The sequence below is a fragment of the Perissodus microlepis genome, chromosome 6, assembly GCF_051167445.1.
Source record: "Perissodus microlepis isolate ML-2025 ecotype Zambia chromosome 6, ASM5116744v1, whole genome shotgun sequence".
Lineage (NCBI taxonomy): Eukaryota > Metazoa > Chordata > Actinopteri > Cichliformes > Cichlidae > Perissodus > Perissodus microlepis.
Window position 1 is genome coordinate 10,032,953 of NC_140466.1, and position 22,125 is coordinate 10,055,077.

The 22,125-nt window shown below is 38.0% G+C and overlaps 1 protein-coding gene across 3 annotated transcripts; it reads left to right on the forward strand.

The window, feature by feature from the left end:
* The first annotated feature begins 1,313 nt into the window (after nucleotides 1-1,313).
* sstr5 (somatostatin receptor 5) lies at nucleotides 1,314-12,085 on the forward strand. Of its 3 annotated transcripts, XM_084930653.1 has the most exons (6): nucleotides 1,314-2,818; nucleotides 4,672-4,812; nucleotides 4,924-5,196; nucleotides 5,958-6,104; nucleotides 7,371-7,440; nucleotides 10,621-12,085. In XM_084930653.1, exons 1-6 carry the CDS (start codon nucleotides 2,246-2,248, stop codon nucleotides 10,740-10,742), a joined length of 1,326 nt encoding a protein of 441 aa, XP_084786779.1. In that variant the 5' UTR covers nucleotides 1,314-2,245; the 3' UTR covers nucleotides 10,743-12,085. The 3 variants fall into 3 exon arrangements, with proteins under 3 accessions (XP_084786779.1, XP_084786778.1, XP_084786780.1); XM_084930652.1 differs by lacking the exon at nucleotides 10,621-12,085 and having other exon boundaries at nucleotides 7,371-9,480; XM_084930654.1 differs by lacking the exon at nucleotides 10,621-12,085 and having other exon boundaries at nucleotides 1,314-2,746; nucleotides 7,371-9,480.
* Nucleotides 12,086-22,125: the final 10,040 nt, after the last annotated feature.

Here is a 22,125-nt window from a genome sequence, read left to right on the forward strand (position 1 = left end):
ACCCTTTGACCTCTCTCTGTGTTAGAAGAAGAGAAGGCAAAAACAAAAGCAGTCAGTGGATAGGTTTTTGGTCTCTTTGTGGTGCAATCATCCTTAATAAGACTACAGAGAGCAGAGACTCTTTATATTTGACATGTGATTAGTACAACAGATTTCATTTATTTATTTTTACAAGAAACTTAAGAGGTGTGTGTTAATCGGAAGCATCATATTTGGTGTGAGGTGTGGATAGCTGGAGCACTGCAGCACTGACTGAAACCACCCAGAACAACACCGATACCCATTTACAGAGCATCAATAACACTGGGGACTATAAGAAAATACCCACTGTGGTCTGTGAACCCTGCTGTCATCTGGAGACAAGTATCTGCTGTTGCTCCACAGGTGAATCTGAGGGGAAACCTCAGAGCATGTTTCTTTTCTCAGGTTTAGAGATTTTTAAACTTATATTCAAACTTTCATCATGAATAGATATACTTGTTTTGGTTTTTTTTGTTTCATTGCATGAACATTACATCTGTAATTTTGTTGTGTTGTGTAATTGAGTGATTTAGAAACGGAACATTTTTTTTAACCATCTCTGTGGTACATGCGGTGAGCTGAATGTGTTTCAGCTGCTGTCTAACAGATGGTCATTGTCAAACAGACTGCTATAAGTGTGTACCCCTTAGTTTGATTTGACATTTGGCTGTTGACAATGTTGGACCAACAAAATTACACAAAACTTTTCACTCACTCATTTTATGCCCAAAAGACCAGGATAGTGTTCTAGACTGAAATAATGACAGCAAAAGCTGTTCCAAAGATAAAGTGCAGTTCACTAGTTCCTATTTGTGTGTTGATTCATAATAAGTGAATAAACAAGGATCTAAATTAATACCAATGAAGAGTAACTTAATGACAACAGTCTTCCACACTGTGCAGAAGGATCATACATGTTGAACGGTGGTGTAAGAAGTACTTTCATCCATTTTAGCAACTAAACAAATGACCTGCATTTACCATCCTCAACTCAAAATATTATTTTATATTAGAGATTTAGACTTAGAGACTTGCTGGACCACAAAGGTGCAGAGGTAAGAAGAGAAAACAATATACAACAAGGGGAAAACAAATAAATAAATAAAATTAATAAAAATAAAAAGCATATATGTATACATATATGTGAGTGCGAGAATTATATTATATTACACACACACACACACACACACACACACACACACACACACACACACACACACACACACACTCTGTCTCTCTCTCTCTCTCTCTCTCTTTCTTTCTTTATAAATCCTATCAAGCAAGCAGCAGAGCTGTGTGGGCAGAAAGTTGAAGAAAAAGCAGCGGAGCTGCTTGCCAGTACATTCTGCTCAGCACCCCAGACAGCGAACAGCGAAGAGAGCTAGAAAACAACTTTCAATCAATACTGGACAAATACTTAGGAATCGGAAAACAGACGTGACTTTGTTCGGGGACTGATTATTTGAATCTGATTTCAGAGAGACTCTGACTTTTCCTCTTCTAGACATAGTAAGCCCGTTCTTGTCTTGATCTCTGCATAAATCTTTACTCTGCGAGTTTTAAAAATGTTCTCCTCTAAACGCATCGAGCCTTTAAACAAAGGCTCAAGATATTCAACCTTAGCACACACATTCATTAATGACACATTCATAATTATAGAGCGTGTAGTCAAGAAGATGTGCCGTGCGTAAAAGCGGTGGCACCATTCCCAGCTTGACGCACAACACGCCGGATGACTTGTGAGTGGTTCCAAAGTAAGATCAAAAGAGACGTTAACAGTCAGATCTATTTAAAAAAAGAAGAAGAAGCAAAGATAGAGCTGACAAATACAGCACATCATCATCTGTGACTCAACTGCTTACAGTCTAATTCCTTATACGACTACACTACTGTGAAGCTACGTGTATGATACGCTCGGATGTGGAATGGAAGCACACCTGCCTCACTGGAGTTCGCTCAGGGCGCACGGTGCGCACACAAAGCTTTAGAATTATCGGAGGAGTTTAATGTAGTGATTATTGGTCTTTCTTGTGCACGGACTGTTGATTGAGACAAACTGGATTGTTCCTTTTTTATAGTTCAAAATCACCTTTTCATCGCTTTACTTCACATTTTAAAGCGTGGGGGCTGCTCCGGCTTCTGTCTCGAAAGCATGGGAAAAGAAGAAGGAGGAAAGAGTTTCTTCTAAATCACTGGAATCAAGCCACCATATGGACTGTGAACAATGGAGCAACAAGACCAAAACCTCTGGTATCCCTTTTCATCCGAGCTCAACTCCTCTACATCCTCACCTATCCTCTTCTCTTATCCTCGCCTTTTCAACATCTCCTCCAACATTTCCACTCAGAGTGTCCCCTTTCAGGGCAGCAGCACTCTGATGACCGCAGTCATATCCCTCACAGTCTTCGTGGTGGGTCTGACCGGCAACACTTTGGCGATCTATGTGGTGCTGCGCTATGCCAAAATGAAAACAGTCACCAATATCTACATCCTGAACCTGGCTGTGGCTGATGAGCTGTACATCGTCGGGCTCCCCTTTCTTACCACACAGAATGTACTCTCCTATTGGCCCTTTGGCTCTTTCCTGTGCCGCGTGGTCATGACTGCAGACTCCATGAACCAGTTTACGTCTATCTTCTGTCTCACAGTAATGTCCATCGACCGTTACCTGGCTGTGGTTCATCCAATCCGCAGCACCAAGTGGAGACACCCCCGCATAGCGAAGGTAGTGAGCGCAGCTGTGTGGGCCGTTTCCTTTGTGGTGGTCCTGCCAGTGGTCATCTTCTCTGATGTGCAGGTATACAATTCAGTCATGTGCCAGTGAAAACTTCAGATACGACACCGAAGCATGGTAATATGACCGCTCCTAAAGCGAGAATTAAGCACTGGTTTAATGGCCATATTGGTAGTTGTTACAGATTAATAACTACGTTCCTCTACAATCTTTGAACAAAGGTATTTTTTTTAAAGAAGGAACAACTATAAACGACAAATGTTAACAGTAAAACAAAAACTGTAAATAATAATAATAAGAAAAAGAAATAATAATAGTTACAAAAATCCAAGCTAAATGTCACAAGAGGGTTTTTGTGAAACATGTTAAAAACACTGAACTTTCAGCACTGTTAATGGTACTATTTTTTTTTATAAAGTTTGCTTGACCTTCACGACTGTTTGCTAAAGTAAAAAAAAAAAAAAACATTTGACAATATTATGTTCGACTGTTCTTTTGGAGACTTCTTGGAGTTCTAGCTCACTCCCTGGTATTTCTGTATTTGTGTTAAGCTAAACTAAAACATAATTCCCCATTCTTTGAAATATTCATTCACATAATGCAGTGCAATGCATTTTGCTTTAGCAATGATTCTAATTGCAGTATAACAAAACAAACAAAAAAAGCAGGAATTTGATGGAGGTACTCAAATCAAGTGGTTCCCAGATAGTGCGACCAGTGCACCATGAGACAAGTCCATCATATTTTTTCAAAACCATATATTATGATTATGCAATATACAACTGCACTTCAAGTTGAATGAGTTGTTATATTATCATGTCAATCTTTTCTGTACACTCACTGAGAGGTAAATATAATATCCTAAAAATTCTTTGAACAAACGTGTCTGTCGGTGCACCTTGGATGGATTACCAGATAATGAGAAGCATTACAGTCTAAGTATGCCCTGAAAGCGTGGAGGTCAACAAATAAGAAAACTAATTCCTTTCCAGTATGGTCCAAACCACCACATAATATCTCAAATGTAAGATGTCTTACTGCTTCAGCTGAATCAATGGTGTCAACAGTCTACATGTGTTATCTGTCATGAGAATCTGGCTAATGCACATTTGGTTCCATGCAAGCTAAAGAGCCACGTGCCAACTTAACCTCCTTTCCGAGAGAATCTTTTCCTACTTCAATCAATATTAACTGAAGGCACAAAGAACATTTGTTTATGGTCTGGTAAAGTATCCATTGAGTCAAGACAGCCAAGTCAAATGCTAGTCAAGTGGTACCACCACACCGAAAGTGTGATGCTAGGTCTAAGTGCTGGAAATGGGCAGTCAAAAGTGCCTTCATTTGATGATACAATGTGAAATAAAACACTAACAAAATGCCAGCTGACATGGAAGCTGTTTATTCCACAGACATGAATACAAGTGTATTTGCAAAGATGCACTTATGTAAAGTTTATGAAAAAGAAAAGAGTTTCTGCAACAACAATTTAAATGAGCAGACATTGTTAAGCTCAAAGACAGGCAAAGCTGAAATGGCTTGGTATGTGCAAAGGAGGGATAGTGGATATATCGGACAAAGGATGTTAAACCGGTAGCAGTCATGCAGGAAGAAAAGAGGAAGACCAAAAGACAAGATTCATGGATATAGTGAAGGAGAACATGCAGAGGGTTGGCGTAACAGAAGAGGATGTGAGAGGGATAGGGTGAAATGTGGGCAGGTGATTTGCTGTAGTGACCCCTAAAGGAGGAGGAGGATGAACAAGAAGAAGTAGAAGATGAAGATGATGATTGACATTTAAAATTAAGGGATGTGATGGAAAGCAGTGGATTAACTTCCAGATTTTGTTGTTGACTGTCTGACAGATTCCGATTCAATTCTGAATTGACTTTATTTGTTCAATATTCATTTTTCTTTAGGATACATTTAACTCCTGCAACATGATCTGGCCAGAGCCGAAGGATGTGTGGTCAACAGCCTTCATTCTCTACACTGCCACAGTGGGTTTCTTTGGACCACTGCTCATCATTTGCCTCTGTTACCTTCTTATTGTCATCAAGGTAGATATTTTAAAATTAATTTTTAAGTTGATATTCTTTTCTCAGTCAACAGTAAAGCACGATTTCCATCCTCGTCATTATAATTCAAATCTTTTTATTGTTATTTTGCAGGTGAAGTCCTCTGGGGCACGGGTTGGTTTCTCTAAACGCCGACGCTCAGAGCGCAAAGTGACCCGAATGGTGGTGGTGATTGTGGTGGTGTTTGTGCTCTGCTGGCTGCCGTTCTTCATCATCAATATGGTCAATCTGGTGGTCATCATCCCGGAGTCCAGTGCCACTGCTGGCATCTACTTCTTTGCTGTCATCTTGTCTTATGCCAACTCATGTGCCAATCCGTTTCTCTATGGTTTTCTATCAGACAACTTTAAACAGAGCTTCAGAAAAGTACGTTGAATTTCTTCTCACCATAGCAGTGCTGTTAAAGCCCGCTAATTAGCATCTTACATCTTGTTTATCTGATCTCAACTCATTGTGTTTGTTAACTGTTGAACTGTTGTGAGCAGTGATTTTTTGAAGGTAACATCAATTTCTACAAACTGCATCAGTTTGACCCACTGCTTCATCAGTGCTGTATAAGAATAGGAATATAATCATAGTTTAGGGCTCTATCTATTGCAGCTTCATTTTACTTTCAATTATGTTTTCATATCATTTTTCATCTACCAATCACAGCAGGTACCCGTTCAACACTGCTCAGAACTGTGGTTACTAAAACATGTCCACATTCTTTTAAAGAAAAAAGATGTTTGCCTTTAATTTAAATGTCATTAAATTCATAAGAAATGTTTCTCCCACATTTTGTGAAAAACAACCATTTAAAAATTATAAATTTTTTAATCAGTGATATGGTTTCACTTTTTGGTTCATTTATGAGAGCCTGTACCATCCATTGCTGCTATCTAGGATTGTTTTACCCCTATGGTTGAGACTCATCTTTAGCAGTATTATTGTTCTGGTTATAGAGTGCAGCATTTTTATTTCAAGTGTATTACAATCCTTTTTTTTCTGAAAAAACAAACCTGGATCCAGAATACTGTTATTTTCTAGTCCGTACACCTTCAACAGTATGTTATGTTGCAGAGAAGGCTGATGTGTACCAACCCTCTAAAGATAATAACAGCACTAATATTGTCATGACCCTTCAGGTGCTGTGTGTGAGGACCATGAGGTGCGTTGCCAATGGTGTAGATGATGGTGACCCCAGTGCCCCGCGCACTGAGAAAACCACAGCACAAGACTGCATCCTGCTGTCCCCGCGTAACCAGGTCTATCACGATCCCCAGAGCAGCCAGGTAACCAGTGTGTGTGCTCATGTGGAGCTGAGGTGATGTATTGCATAATGGGAATTAAAGGGATTTGGAAAAATAAAAAAGAACAGAGATTTAAATCAATTTAGTACAGCACTAGATCAAAAGAAAGGCATGTGTTATTTTTGTTTCACTAATATTATAAGAACAGTGGAGATGTGTTTGGCTATAACCAGATCCCTCTAATTAGACATACAGAAATACAGATACATACGCAAACAAAATTGCAACTCTCTGCATCATAAGTGCGTCACTTCTGTATTAATCAACAGGCAGGTGTGTGCATTTGTGTGTGAGAGCAGCTAATTGAAGGTTTGTGAATTAATGCTGCTGCAGAGGCAATGATTAGAAAAAATCCTGAAAGTGCCAGCGAAAGTGAGGGAAAGAGGGAAGAAAAAGCTGTGACTCAGTCTGTGCAGTGTGGCGCTTCATGGTGTCCATTTAGATAACTAGTACAAGAGCAGTGAGGTGCATTAGACGACAGAGTGGCTCTGATGAGGCTCTTCCAGTGCTTAATCAGCTTTTCAAGGTTATATAATGCCAACTTTCTCCAAAAGTCACAGAAATTATAGATGCGCTTTGTGTAGGTCCCTTTGATCCAAAAGAGGAGAAAACATGAGACTAATAGGTATGAAAGGAAAATACACGGAGACAAAATAAAGGGAGACGTGGAAAAGAAAACATAAGAAACAAAAGTAAACGGTTAAAACTGGAAAACAAAAGAAAAAATGTTATTTAAACCACACCAGGGACCAAATACATAACAGAGTGCCTCTGACTGAAAGGCGGTGTTTATAGATTTTTATGCCTCATACAGATGATGATGATGATAAAAACAGCAGATCTAGCGTGTCATATAAATCAATGATGACAATTGTGAAAAAATAAACCGCTTACAGTTTTAGTCTTTAAGCGTTTCTCGTGGCTCATAATGGGCCTCTGCACACATAAGCACAATCGGTCTGTGTTGCTTGACATATCTATATATTTTTAAGATTTTGACCATTTTATGAATAAAAAATATATTTAGTTTCAATAAGTAACAACCCACTGATTTTTTTTTATTGCAGTCTTGGAGATATTTCATTTGGTTGAGTAAATAAAACCCCACTTACAAAAACAAAAGATCAAACATCCACTGAGTGCATTCATGTCATGCCTCTTTTTTTTTTTTTTTTGTAATTTCTCTATTGTCTTCCCCTTTTTCATGTTCCCATCTTGCTCTTTCTTTTGTTCTTCTTCTCTCTGAAGATCTCACCTCACCCGCCGGGCTCACCAATGACTCACACTGCAGCAGACCTGCACCGCTCCACCCCTGCATGTAAGTTTCAGTCCACTTACCCAGGAACCGGACTGGCCACTACCACAGCAGCCTCGATGCTAAACTCTGTTGTAACTGTAGCTGAACCTCCCACAGTCACTGCTCTGACCACTAGCTCCTCCTCTGGTTAATTAGGGCCACATGAACAGTAGCAGAGAAACTCACAGATGAACTGAGAAAGAAAAACATATTTTAAGACTACAGAGGAGGAAGTAGGATTAAGTGATCAAAGTGGCAAAATCGATGCTTTTCTGCCTTTTTGTCAACTATTTTATTACTACCACGCACACTCATTCTACATCCATTATAGCACATTGGTGGAAAAAAAAATCACAACATTTTTGTTTATCAAGACCAATTTTGTTCCTTTCAGCAGCCTGACATAAGTGCCTTTCCAGCTATAATCAGCACAGCTCCTAAAATAAACATTTACACCTTACTCCTTTCATTTTATGTTGGTCATGTAACACTGAAGAATGTATTTACCTATCAGAACCAAAAAGCCTCTTAGGACTTATTTCATTCGGTGGATGTAATTTCCTGCAGGTAGCAAATATGAGGGGTTTATTTGGGCATTATAGGGTCCTCTCTACAACAGCTTTAATCAAACAGTGCAGTAATTCATCATATTTTCTCATTTCCAACTGCTGCTTATTTCTGCTTTCTTACGTAAGTGGATAAATTGTGATGATTGAATCCGACGTCTGTATTTGCTTTGCGTAAAAGTCTTTTGTGATCTCATTTGCGTACCGTTGAGAAGTTTAAAAGAAAAAGGAAACAAAACGAAAAACGGCTTGCTTGTCTTTTCTCAAAGTAAATGTGATGCTTTGGCAGCTCTATGCTTCTCTGTAAATATGTAGCCCCCCTTAAAGCTAAAACGCCTGACATTTTTGGATGTATGCTTCTTGCATTTTGTTTTTGTGTTCATGTGATGTGTGTGCACAGTAAAGATAAACTTTATTTGATGAACTGGCGATACAAGGTGTTTTGCAAAAATTACCAAAAAGAAAAATAGAAAATACACAAGAGAAAAAGAGAAAAATAGCAATATTATTCACAAGAAAGGGACACTTTTAAACATTAAAAAAGACCTTTCAACACATTATGCAAATATCAGTCTGTACAAGTGGGTTTTTAAAAGCTTCTGGATTTGACACAGCTGATCTGATAGTAAGGAGAAGGTATAAAAGTCTGTTCCACATTTGTTTTAAGCCCTTTTAATAGGAACTGATTCTCTGATGCCAGGAATCTGGGCACAGAATAATAGGTTAGCATGTAAACAGAGCCATTCCATGTAACAGTCTGGTTATTTGTGCCTGTTTTACTTTGCTCTACCGAGTGTATGTATTTATTTTTTGTCTTTGCAAGAGTTGCGATGTAGCAGCATATGTTGTTATCAGCGCTATTGGGTGTAAAATAAATGCTAGAGCAAATCAGATGAGACAGGAGACACTGTGTCTTTGGCCTTTGCAATTGCATCTAGATCATCTTAGGTACAATTTAAACGCTTAAAGCAAACTTTAAAGAACAAGTTTGAGCACAGCTTCTCCTTTAGTGGTAATATGTCTAAAGTATTGATGTATTATTATGTATGTATTGTTTATACATTTTCTGGCTGCCATGTCTGTAAAGCCAACAACCAGTGACTGAAAATCAGTATATTGTTGAGAATATTCATTAATGCAATTGAATACTGTAATACAATAAAATAACTCACAGTAATGGGATTAGTTTACTGCAGTAGACAATCTCGCTGATGGATTGTGGGTGTTTTCCAGTCACTTTTTCATTATGTACAAAGAAAGAAAATTCATATTAGTGGCACAAAGAGTGTGAGTATAATGGAGTGGAGGCAGTGAATAATGTAAACTAATAGAAGCAATGGAATAACAAAAAAAACCAAGGCTGATTAAAAAGGCTTTTACATGCAAATACAGCAAATGTGATGTATATTTCAACTGATATTTATAGCTGTTCAGATGTGTCATTGCTATGTGTTTTTGGGCTTCTTTTGAATAAAAGATTGTGATTAAAAACAGAGACAGAGTGTCTGTTGTTGATACTCAGACACACTAATTACACTCAGTTATATTTATAAAGCACTTGTTCACAACAGGAGGCAGCACAGTAGTGCGGTGATTAGCACTGCTGCCTCACAGTAAGACGGTCCTGGGTTAGAATCCACCATCTGTGCAGAGTTTGCATGTTCTCCCTGTGTTTGCGTGGGTTCCCCCTGGGTACCCTGTCATGCAGTTATTGGGTTTAAATTAACTGGTAATTTTAAATTGCCCATAGGTGTGAATGTGAGTGTGTATGGTTGTTTGTCTCTCCGTATTAGCCCTGCTACAGACTGGGAACCTGTCCAGGGTATACCCTACCTCCTGTCCTATGTTACCTGGGATAGGATCAAGTCCCCCTGTGACCCTGAATAGGATAAGTTGCATGAGTGGAGCAGAATGTATGGATGGATAGTTCACAACACCAGTTGTTTCAAGCCACTTATAAGGACAAGACTCCACAATATTACCTTAATGAGCAGATGATCCTTTGCAAGCAAAGACATGGTGACAGTTGGGAAGAAGAACTTCCTTAAAGCAGGACGAGTGGTCTAAAAGAACCAGGCTTGTAGGTCTGCCATTTGCCATGAGGGTAACAAGAAGACAGAAAAGAGGAGCATAGAGAGACTCTGACAACCGTAAACCTATTAGTTTATGGACATTATGGAGAAAAATCTGTACTTTTAAGCAGGCTATGAGAACCCCATCAACTAGAGTCTTTACAATCTTGTAGATTAACATTTATCTAAAGTTTGGTCTGATTTTTACACCCTTCATGCCACACCTGAAAAACTGCCACAAGATCTGTATTTCCATACTCTGCACAGGTAAATGGCCTGTATTTGTATAGCGCTTTACACATCCAGTCATCCACCCACACTGACAGAGGCGAGGCTGCCGGACACTGGCGCCACCGGGCCCTCTGACCACCACCAGTAGGCCACGTGTGAAGTGTCTTGCCCAAGGACACAACGACCGAGACTGTCCAAGCCGGGGCTCGAACTGGCAACCTTCCGATTACAAGACGACCTGCCAACTCTTGAGCCACGATTGCCCCGTCATGATACATTGCATAAGTATGATGATAATATAACCTCATGTTTATATTTATATGCCCTCCAAGGTGCTCAGGAACTTTTATTCGTGCACCATAGAGAGCATCCTGACGGGAAACATCTTAACCTGGTTCGGGAACAGCACCATGCAGGACAGACGAGCTCTACAGAGGGTTGTGCGATCAGCTGAGCGCACCATCCGCTCCGAGCTCCCTGACCTGCACTCAATCTACAGCAGGCGGTGCTGGACCAAGGCCAGGAAGATCGTGAAGGACCTCAGCCATCCCAACAACGGACTGTTCTCTCTGTTGAGGTCAGGAAAGCGATTCCGCTCCCTGAAGACCAACACAGAGAGACTGAGGAGGAGCTTCTTCCCGCAGGCGATACGGTCTCTCAATCACACCACCACACAGTACTGACCCACACATATAGTTCTTACACACACACTGGAGATTCTGGACATTGTTTTTCACTTCATCACTTAAATCACTTTAAGCATATTTGCACTGCACAAGACACTAAATAATGTGGATTGCACAACACTGGTCATTATATTCTTCATTTCCAGTTAATACTTGTACAGCTGCTGTTATTGTATATATATATATATATATATTTATATTTCTTCATACATTCTTATATAGTTCTATACTGTGTATTGTGTATTTGTTGTACAGTTATTTTATTTTTCAACTTTAATTTATATATTTTATCTTATTCTTTCCCAGTTAAATTTACCCTTCATTCTAATTTGTGTTGTACAGTTATTTCATTTTTAACTTTAATTTTTATATTTTATTTTATTCCTTCCTAGTTAAATTTACCCTTTTTAATTTTCATATTTATTTCCTATCTTATTCATAGCCTTTTCTTTTTTTCTTTAGGTCACGAGCAGTTGTCTAAGCATTTCACTGCATATCGTACTGTGTATGACTGTGTACGTGACAAATAAAATTTGAATTTGAATTTGTTTAAATAATGAAGAAATGGTACAAATGATATCCTTGCACTGAACAAGCTCAGCTCGTATGTGCAGGTATGTGTCTTCTTTCCCTGAAAGGTCTGTGGAGACAGCCCATCTAATGACCACAGACTGAATGTCAGGTTAAATCTCCTTCACTACTTACAGTAATGCCTCTGACTCAGTACCACAGCCAAATGTACAATCTCTTTATGGCATAATTTTTTTAATTAAACATTATTCTAGTCCCCAAGGACATCACAGGCATGACTGTTTGTGTGCATTTTGACGGCAGGCGATAGCCGTTTTTTTTTTTTTTGTTTTGTTGTTTTTCTAATCTGCTTCATTATCACAAATACACAGCTCTGAGACGAAAGAAGAATAGATGAACAGTGGGCATCGCTTGTTATTCACAGACCCATTTACTAAGCAATATCAAGTAAATAGCAAGCACAATAATACTTATAGGGTCTGTATGTATTATTGTAGGGTCTACCTTACAATATAAAGCGCATTGAGGTGACTAATGTGGTGATTTAGCGCTGTATAAATAAAATTGAATTGAACTGAAATCTAGACAATATCTTGTTTTTTGCAGCTTCCCATTCTAGTGGTTTTTTGATTTATTAGTTCAGCTGTGAGCAGAGTTTCGTTCAAAATTCACTAATTTGCATCAGATTTAATGGGCAGACCTGCTGCTGGCTATAAAATAATTAATACGATTTTGGTGAGAGCTGATTCCAGTGGGAGACAGGAACATGAAGTAAAAAGAAAACTGTTTCCAAGGAGAGATGTGTCAAAATTTAAATATAAACTGAATTCACTTGTGAAACTGGAAATGATTTAAATCTTAGATTTAGTTAAAAATGGTCAAATAAAACATATAAAGGCAAAAAGCCACCAAACCTTTCACGTATGGCTATGGCCCAGGGCTCTGAGATTGAATTAGGAACACTTAGGAATTTTAATTGATGACTGGCTCTCTTTTTTTCTCCACCTCACATTCAGCAACAGGGGAATAAATAAGTCTTAAGAGTCAAGTCTTGTCTTTGTTTTGTGCCATTATAGAGACTTGTTGCTTCCACTTTTGTCAGTGCTGCAATAACAGTTTTATTTACACGTATGAATCTTTGCAATGCTTAGATATGCTGGTTTCAGTTTCCCTGTAGCATAAAGATTCATCACATACTGTATCTTAGTGGCCTTCTGTGTTAGATGACACTGTCTTATCCTTTCAATTCAGCCATGGATTCAGTTTTGTATTAAATTTAGTTTTAATTCAATTCAGTTCAATTCAACACAATTAAATTTTTCTTTATATAGCGATAGCAATGCTTCTACTGAAGAAGTGCTTATATTAATGCTTATATTAAGTCCAGGTTTTATTGTAAGTGGAAATAAACACCACAATTTACAAAGTACAATTAAATTCTTATTTTGCCAGTCTCTCTTAATACAAAAAATTAATACAAATTCTAATAAAAATAGAAATAAAGAGAGAAAAATACAAAAGGAAGTGGAAATAATAATAATAATAATGATAATGATAATGAAATTCATTAAAAGACCTGGGCTTGAAAGACCTGAGCCTGATTACTTATGCCTGTGTGCAATTTTGCAAACAGATAATCAGCAAATAGCCGATAATAATAGTGCACTAACAGTGAACAGTAGTGATGTGGCGGGATAGGAGCACTGCTCAGCGTCTTACTCATGGCCTGTGGGGAAAAGCTATTTGAGAGTCTTTTAGCTTCTACTCAAGGCCAGAAGTGTGAACAGGCCATGTTAAGAGTGTTTATTGTCCTTAATGGTGCCGTGGGCCCTCGTCACAACCCTGGTGGTGTAAATATCCTGTAATGAAGGAAAGCCTGCTACTGAGATGCAATGTGTACGCTGGAGAGCCTTTTTGTCCTACACAATGCAGCTTTCATGCCATGCTGTAATTGAGGTAGTGATGACACTCTCAGCTGTACATCTGTAAAGTTTACTGAGGATTTTGCTTGACATGCAAAGTTCCCTTCTATTTTTCCTCAAAGCTTTTATTGAATTTGTATCAGCAGCAAAACACATAAAATGGCCTCACTGAATTAAGATAATCAAATTGGGATCTAGATTAACTGGAGGTTGTCAGCTCAGGATGCTCTTTGGCTAGAGAAACTGTAACATGTGCAAATGTAGAATTTGATGCCAGCAACATGTTTTATGACAGAAATAACAAATAAATGTAAAACACTAAGAAAAACATCAAGTGACTATATGAACTATAGTATTTTAGATATTTTATTTTAGATCCCATGTCAGAGGAGATGATGTCACCTCTCTCTCGTTCTCCTCCTGGAAGGCCGGTGCCTTTCAGACACTCAACGTGTCTTTCATTTGGTTTGATTGTTGATTATGGTGCACTTAACCCCAGCTGAACCTGGTAGTTTTAGGTTAGTACCTATTCATCAGGTCTATGTTTTTCATCTTCTATACCTACTTATTTTGACTAAGTAAAAATTGCTGCTTTGTGGATCTCCCTTCTTGTTACATCCTGAATGATATACAAACAGTCTGACAGCTATAGAAGCCATACCAGTCAAGTGGCAAAATGAGCTTGTCACATGCTCCCCTGCAAAAAGCTTTCTCTCCTAAAGTTCGTCTGTCACTCAGTACATCTATTTACAGATAGGTTTCCTCCACTTCCTCCGCTTGAAATAATTTGAAATAATTTTCCTTGCCCTTCTGTTTCCTTTTCTTGTGTTTCATCACTGTGTCCCTCTTTCTTGTTTCTCAGCCTGCGCCTCCTCAATTCCTCTTCTTAAATTAGTGTCTTAGTCCCTTGAGGAGAGAGGAGTCAAGGCAACAGGCATTTAACCAAATGCGATGTCCTTGCCTCAGAGCCTCATTTTAATTTTTAATTGTCTTTAAAAGTAATAGTACTTTTATCCAGTGGACCACAATAAAAAAAAATTCAAATGACAATGAAATATGCCTTTAAACTGAAGATTAATTAAGTAATCGAGTTAAGTATAGGTCTAGTAAATGTTTTTCCTTCAGGGATGGCATCCACTATACAGATTCTTAGACCAGAAGGGTGGTTTCCACAACTTTAATGTAGAAGGAGGTAAGTCTCCCATTTTACATAGGTCATTGAGTCAAATAATGCCCTATCTAAAACTGACTTTCATGAAGTCTGGGACAACACTGATGTTTGCTACATTGGTACAGGCCACTACTAATTGGTTAGATGCAATTATGCCACTCTTTGTATAGGGAAACCGCTCGTTGTATCGGTTGATCTCTTTTTTTTTTACACCTGAGAAGCATCAATTTGCAGGTTATTAGCTTGTGTTACAACTGTCTGACATTCTACACTCTCCTTCAAGCCAGAGCACAAAGTCCACCAGGTTATAGTTGCCATCTGTAGAGGCTGAGCAGGCATGCCCACTCTGCAGGAAGTTTAATTAACAAGCCTGTACTTATGAAGCACAGCCTAGCTCTAATTCAGAACATGGACACAATGTGACCAGATGTTGTACCTATTTTAAACCACACACAACAGTTAAGGGTAGAAAGTTTGATTAGATATCTTAAAAGAAGCCGCTTCCTAGTTTGAAAGGTCCTCTGTTTGTCATTTTGTCTATTCCTGCTGAGTCCCATGAATCCTTTACAAGTTCAAAGCGAAAATACTTGCACAAAGGATACATCAGTGCATCCTCAATTATAGTCCCTCCATTCAGCCTTCTCTCTCATCTCTCCTGCATCACTTTAGGAATGGAGACATCCTTCAATGTGGTATATTGAGACTGAAAAAAGTCCCTCATCTTCCTGTTGGTGTGTGTTAGTCTGTTTTCCAGTTTACTTCCTGCTTTATTTAATATCATTTCATTTCATTTCTCACTGTTTTTATTCCCACCCTTCAGATGTGCTCTATTATTGCTCTGCCCACTATAAATATGATGTTTGTAAGTTCTCCTGTAGTGTTTCTCACCTTGTAGCTTTCCCTGTTTTTTCCCCTCTTGAGTACCTATGTTTGGTTTATTTAGTTAGTTTATTGGATTTTTCTGTCCATCCATCTATCAATTTTTCCTCTACTTATCCAGTTCAGGGTCTCAGGAGGACTGGAACCTATCTCAGCAGGCAGGAAGGATATACTCTGGAAGGGTTTTAAGGCTAACACAGAGAGACTGACAGCAGTTCATGCTCTCATTCCCTTAATGTCAATAATTTAAACCTTTAAAATCCAATGGAAAATAACTGTTGAATGTGTTCTTTATTTAGAAAAATACCCTAAATAAAACAGCATAACAGCTAGTAAACAAACATTGTCCTTGCGGTAATACTGCCTTTTTTTTTAATGTTACAGCAGATACTTGACCCAGCAGCAAAATACTAAGACTCTAAGAAAACTGGACTAATGATTTACACATGTTACTGATAGAAAAGATGGTGAGAAATACATTTTACGGTTTCTCAGTCAACTGGAGACTAATTAAGTAACAGGAAAGGATGCTATGTTGCAGGAGGTGGAGATGTAACGGAGACTGGCAGGCAGTTTGAGGATTGAAATGTGGACAAGGATCTGGAAAAGCTTAAAATATAAGAAATGCACACAAATGGAAAAACAAATAAGCACGACCTTTGAGTACAGCAAAGGCAAATAGACAAACATCCTGCAAAATCAAATACAGAAATGTGATGCAAATAGTAGAACTAATATGGGAAATGTTTGCCTGGTGAATCTTCACATTTTAACCATTTCCAGAATCACTAATGAGTGGATGACTTCAGTGATGTCAAAACTAACAAAACAACACTTTTAGATTCGTCCGGTATATCTGAGAATAACATATGTTAAGTATTGGGACAGAATAAATACTTTTTAGGTTTAATATATAGCATTGTATTATGAATTTCACTCACAAATAAACAGGAAGAGAGCAGGAATCGCTCAAAAAAGATAACACCTATAATTTGTGAAACAGCATCTGCTGATTAAAATTATGTGATGTTTTTAGAAGCTGCAGAAAAGCTACCGAACAACTGAACTTTCAAAATCTGTAAATCACGGACAGTCTGTTACCAAAAATCACTTTCTCTCATGTCAGAATTGGAAAAAACAACTGGACAAAAAGCAGGAATGATGAAGGCTTTTTAACATACAGCGTTTTGTACATAATTAGCATCACAGTAAGAACAGAAGGCGAAAATGTCATAAATTAGTGAAAGTGCTGCAAGAAAGCAAAGCAATTTAAAAACCATTCATAACAAAATGGGTTTCATAGTTCTCTTATATTGGCTCCAGTCTCACATTACATTACATTACCATAATGGCATACCTCTTGGTGGAAATGATAAAACTGAACACCAGCCACCTGAAGAGAAGTTAATGAATGATAGCAAAACCGTAACTCACCCATAGTGTCTCTCATCTCCTACCTTTTGTTTAGTCATTCTAAGCCTTATGCCTCCATGTTTACACAGTGGCCCGTGTAACCAGACAAATACTCTCACAATGAGCCACGATGCAGCTTGAAAATTATTTCCTTCTAAGTAGCATCAAAATGAAAATAACACAATAGAAGCTCCTTGCCCTGCTGGCACTGTTAGCACAAGAGGGCCGAGTTGTTCTGTACGCTTGATTTGCTTGACCTTTTAGCTCTGCTTTTCTAATAACAAACAAGCTTAGACACCCACACCAGCAAACACACAAAGCAGGAAAGGCAAATGACACACCGAACATCTCAGTATGTAACTGATAGTTTTGCAGCCAGTATTGTGCTCCATTAGGTTTCTGATAGGCTTTTTGACTGAAGAAACATCTCAGAGAGAGATATGAATAATATAATATAAGACGGCGTGTTTAATATTAAACAAAGTGTGCTTGTATGTAAGACATGTTGCATATGGGTTTAACAACAGATTGAGATAAAGGAGTGATGAAATGACAATCCTTTGGTCTTTAATGTCTGGAAAACTGACTAAAATATTATGAAAAGGTAAATACAAGTGCACGCAAAAACAAATGTGCACAGTTGTTCCTGATTTTACCTTTCTATCTAAGCTCCCTTTTAGACTTCACCTTTCATTTTTATCTAAAAAAGTGGCACTCTGTCATCTTCCTAATACTCCCATCTGTTTCATCTCTCTCAGTATCCCTTCCTTACCTCTCTTTGATTTCTCAATTCAAAGCATTGTCATCTTGTCTTTTGCTATGAGCTTCTTCCTCCCCACACTTTCTGTGGCATTCACTTCTATACTTGGCAGCATGGAAGTTCCAGCTCCTGCCACAGAAAAAAAACCCTCCCAATCATCAATAAGTGAACAGATGTTGTATGAAGTGACGGACACAAAGGGACTAAGAGAGTGTGCAGTTGTCAGAGATGTGACAAAGAGAGCATATGAGTCATCTTCTGTGTGGTCTCATTTTTCTGCACGTCATGTAGGCTGATAGACAGGTAACATCGTCTATAGTTCACCTATCTGTCAATTAGTAGTTGTGCTGCTGTATTTTACTCACTGAAGCACCAGCATCATTTATTTTTAATGTGTTTGTCATAATAAACTTTGAAACAGAATAGTGCATGTGATGGACAGACTGCACTGCAATTCCTGTTTTTGTTTTTTTGTTTTTTTTTTATGTCAGGCTGCATTTAAACAGCTTTAAAATGTCAAAATCAGCTTGTTTCACTTTGAGCAGGAGATTTCCTGATTATATATGTGACATGCAATTATCTCATTTAAATATATTATATATGATTAGGGTGGGTCTTCGGTGTAAACTACAGGAGTGGGGTAAACTGGTAGTCCTTCCAGATTTTGCAATAATTTTCCAAATACCTCCAGATGACTTTTTTTGAAGACTGATCTTTCTGTTAAACGATTAATTATGTTTGACATACAAGTCTTGCGGAGACAATGGGCTTTTTTCTGGGTTCAAATTCAAATTGAAGCAAAGCATAATGATTACAAGCACTAGCAGTGAGTTAAAAAAAACAACACGTGTATATTAAAGTCAAACACAAAAAAGAACTAATGTCCTGTTCCTTGTTACATCTAGGATATTTTGTGGTCTGCGATCTATAAATTACTAGATGACAAATATGGTTTTACAGATTATTCAATGACTGATGGTAAACTCCTTCCAAGAAAAAAAAAAAAACTCTACAAATGTTTTGCTCTATGTAACATTTGTGTCGCCATTGAAATGGCTGCACTCACAGGACCTCTGGGCTTTGAATCCGGAATAAATTTCTGTCCTAAAATTGATTAATGATGGTCCAGGGAACTCGGTGCACCATTACCCTTGATGAGCGTATTGCTGAGCACCAGAGTAAGTGCAGGGTTGGCACTGAGGTTTTCTGGATAAGAGGTGGTCTCATTTTTGACCCCAAACATGACAGACATACTTTATAAGTTCACAGATGTTTTCTAACAACAGAATAGAAAACCACTGTTTTATTATACAGCAGAGACATTTACCCAAACGATCACATCAGTTTTATTTTTTTTTTTAAATCATGAAGGCTTTGGATACCTATCCTTCACGGATGTAGTGAAGGAAGGAATGTAGAGGGTTAGTGTGACAGAAGAGGATGTTAGGGATGGGAAGAGATGGAGACAGATTATCTACTGTGGTTATGGTGACCTCTAAAATGACCAACTAAGAAGAGGAGAAGCGGGGGAGGTGGAAGCTTCTTCATCTAAGAGCATATGGGGAACAATGTTGAATTTAAAACCACTGAAAACATTTCAAAGTGGAGATAGAGAGAGAAAACAAGGTAGTACAGCAACTTAATTTAGTGATCCTGGCTTCCTAACAGCAGTTTATTGTCCCCATTGTGTTCCTATGTCCCCAGGCTTCTGGCAACACCACTTTTCAGTTGGCATCCTTATAACAAAAACATTAGATGAATGGGATAAATCTGTCACTTTTTGGTGTGATCAGACCTCTCAAAGTGATGAAACGTCTCACCGAGTGTCATCTGTCTCAAAAAATAGAAAAGAGGAACTGAAGCTGAAACCTTTAAGTTTAGTGAAGAATTTCTTGTGCCTGTGAGAGTAACGGATGGCTATACATATAAACATATAACCTTGGACATTAAATCAGAAAGTAACTTTTTTGTGTGCAATTATTAATAGAAGTTGTTAGTGTCACTGTGGTGTTTGCACTCTTTTGCAAGTTGTGAGATTATGCTGTGAGAAGGAGAGTGGGGAAGAGAAAGTCAGCCTGAAGCCTTTGCAGACATTCTGTTTATATTTGTGTTACGATGTATTCTTGCAGAATCGTGCCCTTGTTTGTTTAAAAGCTGAAGACCTCCTGTTGAGATTATGAGTTTTTTGTTCCAGACAGCGAGGTTTGCCAGGGAACAAAATGAGGAGCAGGTGTGTTGTGATATGAAAGGCCACGCTGTCGGTGGTCTGCACTTATCACAGCTTCACAGCATCAGCTTCTCTCTCTTCCCCCTGGAACCTCATAGCAATCTCTACTGGTCCTTCTACGTCTTTTCGCTGCTCTTCTCAGTCCTCTCCACTTTACCCGGCATCAAGCTGATCCTCCTTTCCTCTTTTCCTCATCTCATTCTCTGACAAGAATTGAATTGTGCATTTCCAGTAACGATAGCCTCCAAAAGGGTAATACAAAGTCTAAACGTGCCAGCAAACACAGGCTCCTAATATATGATTCATAAACATTTCAAAAACATGTTTTCTCTCTACTTAAACTTAAGTAAAAACATGATTCAAAAATTAAATTAAATTAAATTAAATTAAATTAAATTAAATTAAATTAAATTACATTTTTTACTACAGTTTTCTACAGGTGCTTTACACTGTATGGTAAATGACCTCCAATGCTAACAATCATTTGATCCCCTATGAACAAGCACTTGGGGGTGGTGAGAAGGAAGAACTCGCTTTAAACAGGATGAGATCTCAAGCAGAACCAGGACCAGAACCAGGATTAAGTATGGGTAAGGCTGAGGGTGAGGGGGAAAAAAAGAGAAAAAAGGACAGCACAGAGAATAAACAGGCAAAAGACAAATTTTGGTAAAAATGCTCAGTGCATTATGGAAAGTCCCCTAGGAACCTGAAAATAGCTAGATAAGTAAGGACTGGTTCAAGAAACCACAGACTAAGCAGAATTAATACACTTTTTACTTTTTCCATACCATAAAAAAGTAGTGAATGAAAACAAGTTATATTTCATGTTTCCTTTCCTTGTGTACTGCAAAAACAATGATCAATAAGTAGTTTATGTTTTCCACAGTTGGTTTCTAAACACAAAGTGCTTTTTTGTTTCAACTGTATCCAAGCCAGGTATAGTTGAATCACACATCTATAATCCTGTAAAGCTGTTTAACCTATTTCATGTGAATTCATGCACATTAATAAGTTAGCAAAAATAATACATTTCAATTACTTAGGTTAATTTACCGAGCAACAGTGAAATGCAGATCATTTGTAAAATACTGAAACATTGCAAATGGCTTGAAATATTTCAATATATTTTATTTAATGATTTTTTTTTAAATTAAGTGTTTAAGTTAACAGCAGTTATAACATGGAAGGCTACAACTACACAACAATACACCATTAAACCATTAGTAATACATCACCTGCTCGGTCAGTCACTCCAGTCGTTCACAGCACAATATCTTTGCATTCTTTATATCAGAAAATATATAAGTGATTAGTAGATAGTACAAATACAACAAACATAATTATGTTTTTGTTTGCTTTACACATTGTCTAAACACAACAACAAGCTCTTAACCATTCGACTAAACATCATGCAATGCAACTAGATTCTAAGAGAGACAATTTAATCTAATTTGGCATATTGCCCAATTTTTTATACACCCCTGAAGCATGTTTTGTGTAATCACTCGATATCACTGTTCCTTTTCACTATGTTGAAGGCAACATTATGAAAATGAATGATTTATTTAAAAAATAATCCAGAAAAATATCAGGATTCGATTTGAAATGAAAATATCTTTTACTGAGACGTTGCGTATGTTGCTAGGTTTTTTTTTATGGCTAAAGATTAATATTTTTGCTTGAAGTTAAAATTTTCATCGCTTTGAGCAAAAAACAGATTACATGAAAAAAGATAATTTATTTATGTTCAGAAGAAACTCATTCCTGCTTTTCTCTCTCTTGCACATTCCCAGACAATTACTGGCCTGTTACTGCAGTTAATGTAATTTCACACTATTTTGTAAGCCGTAATGAGCCTCATATAATCTCTGTATTGAATTATTCCTCTCTATCACAGCCATCTCTTGTTGACAAACATTGTTGTCAATAACAGGATTTTCCCTGCTTGGCATCTAACTGTGTTCACGCTGCAGAGCTGGAATAAGTACCTGATTAGATGGAATATGAAATCAGCCTGGTGTATGACCGCTAGACTGTGAAGCATGGCCTCATTGGAATGCACTGGATTACTTTCTCAGGATCAGCTGACTTAATTTGGTTTCTGTCTTCTGTCTCATTCAAAGGGCAATATTTATGTAATGATGATTAAAGTGCGGTTCACCCAGGGTGTGAGAAGGTTGGTCTCGAGCCATGTTAATTGCCTCCCAGAGCTCCTCTGCCTTTTTAAGATTAAGGCTACGTCCACACA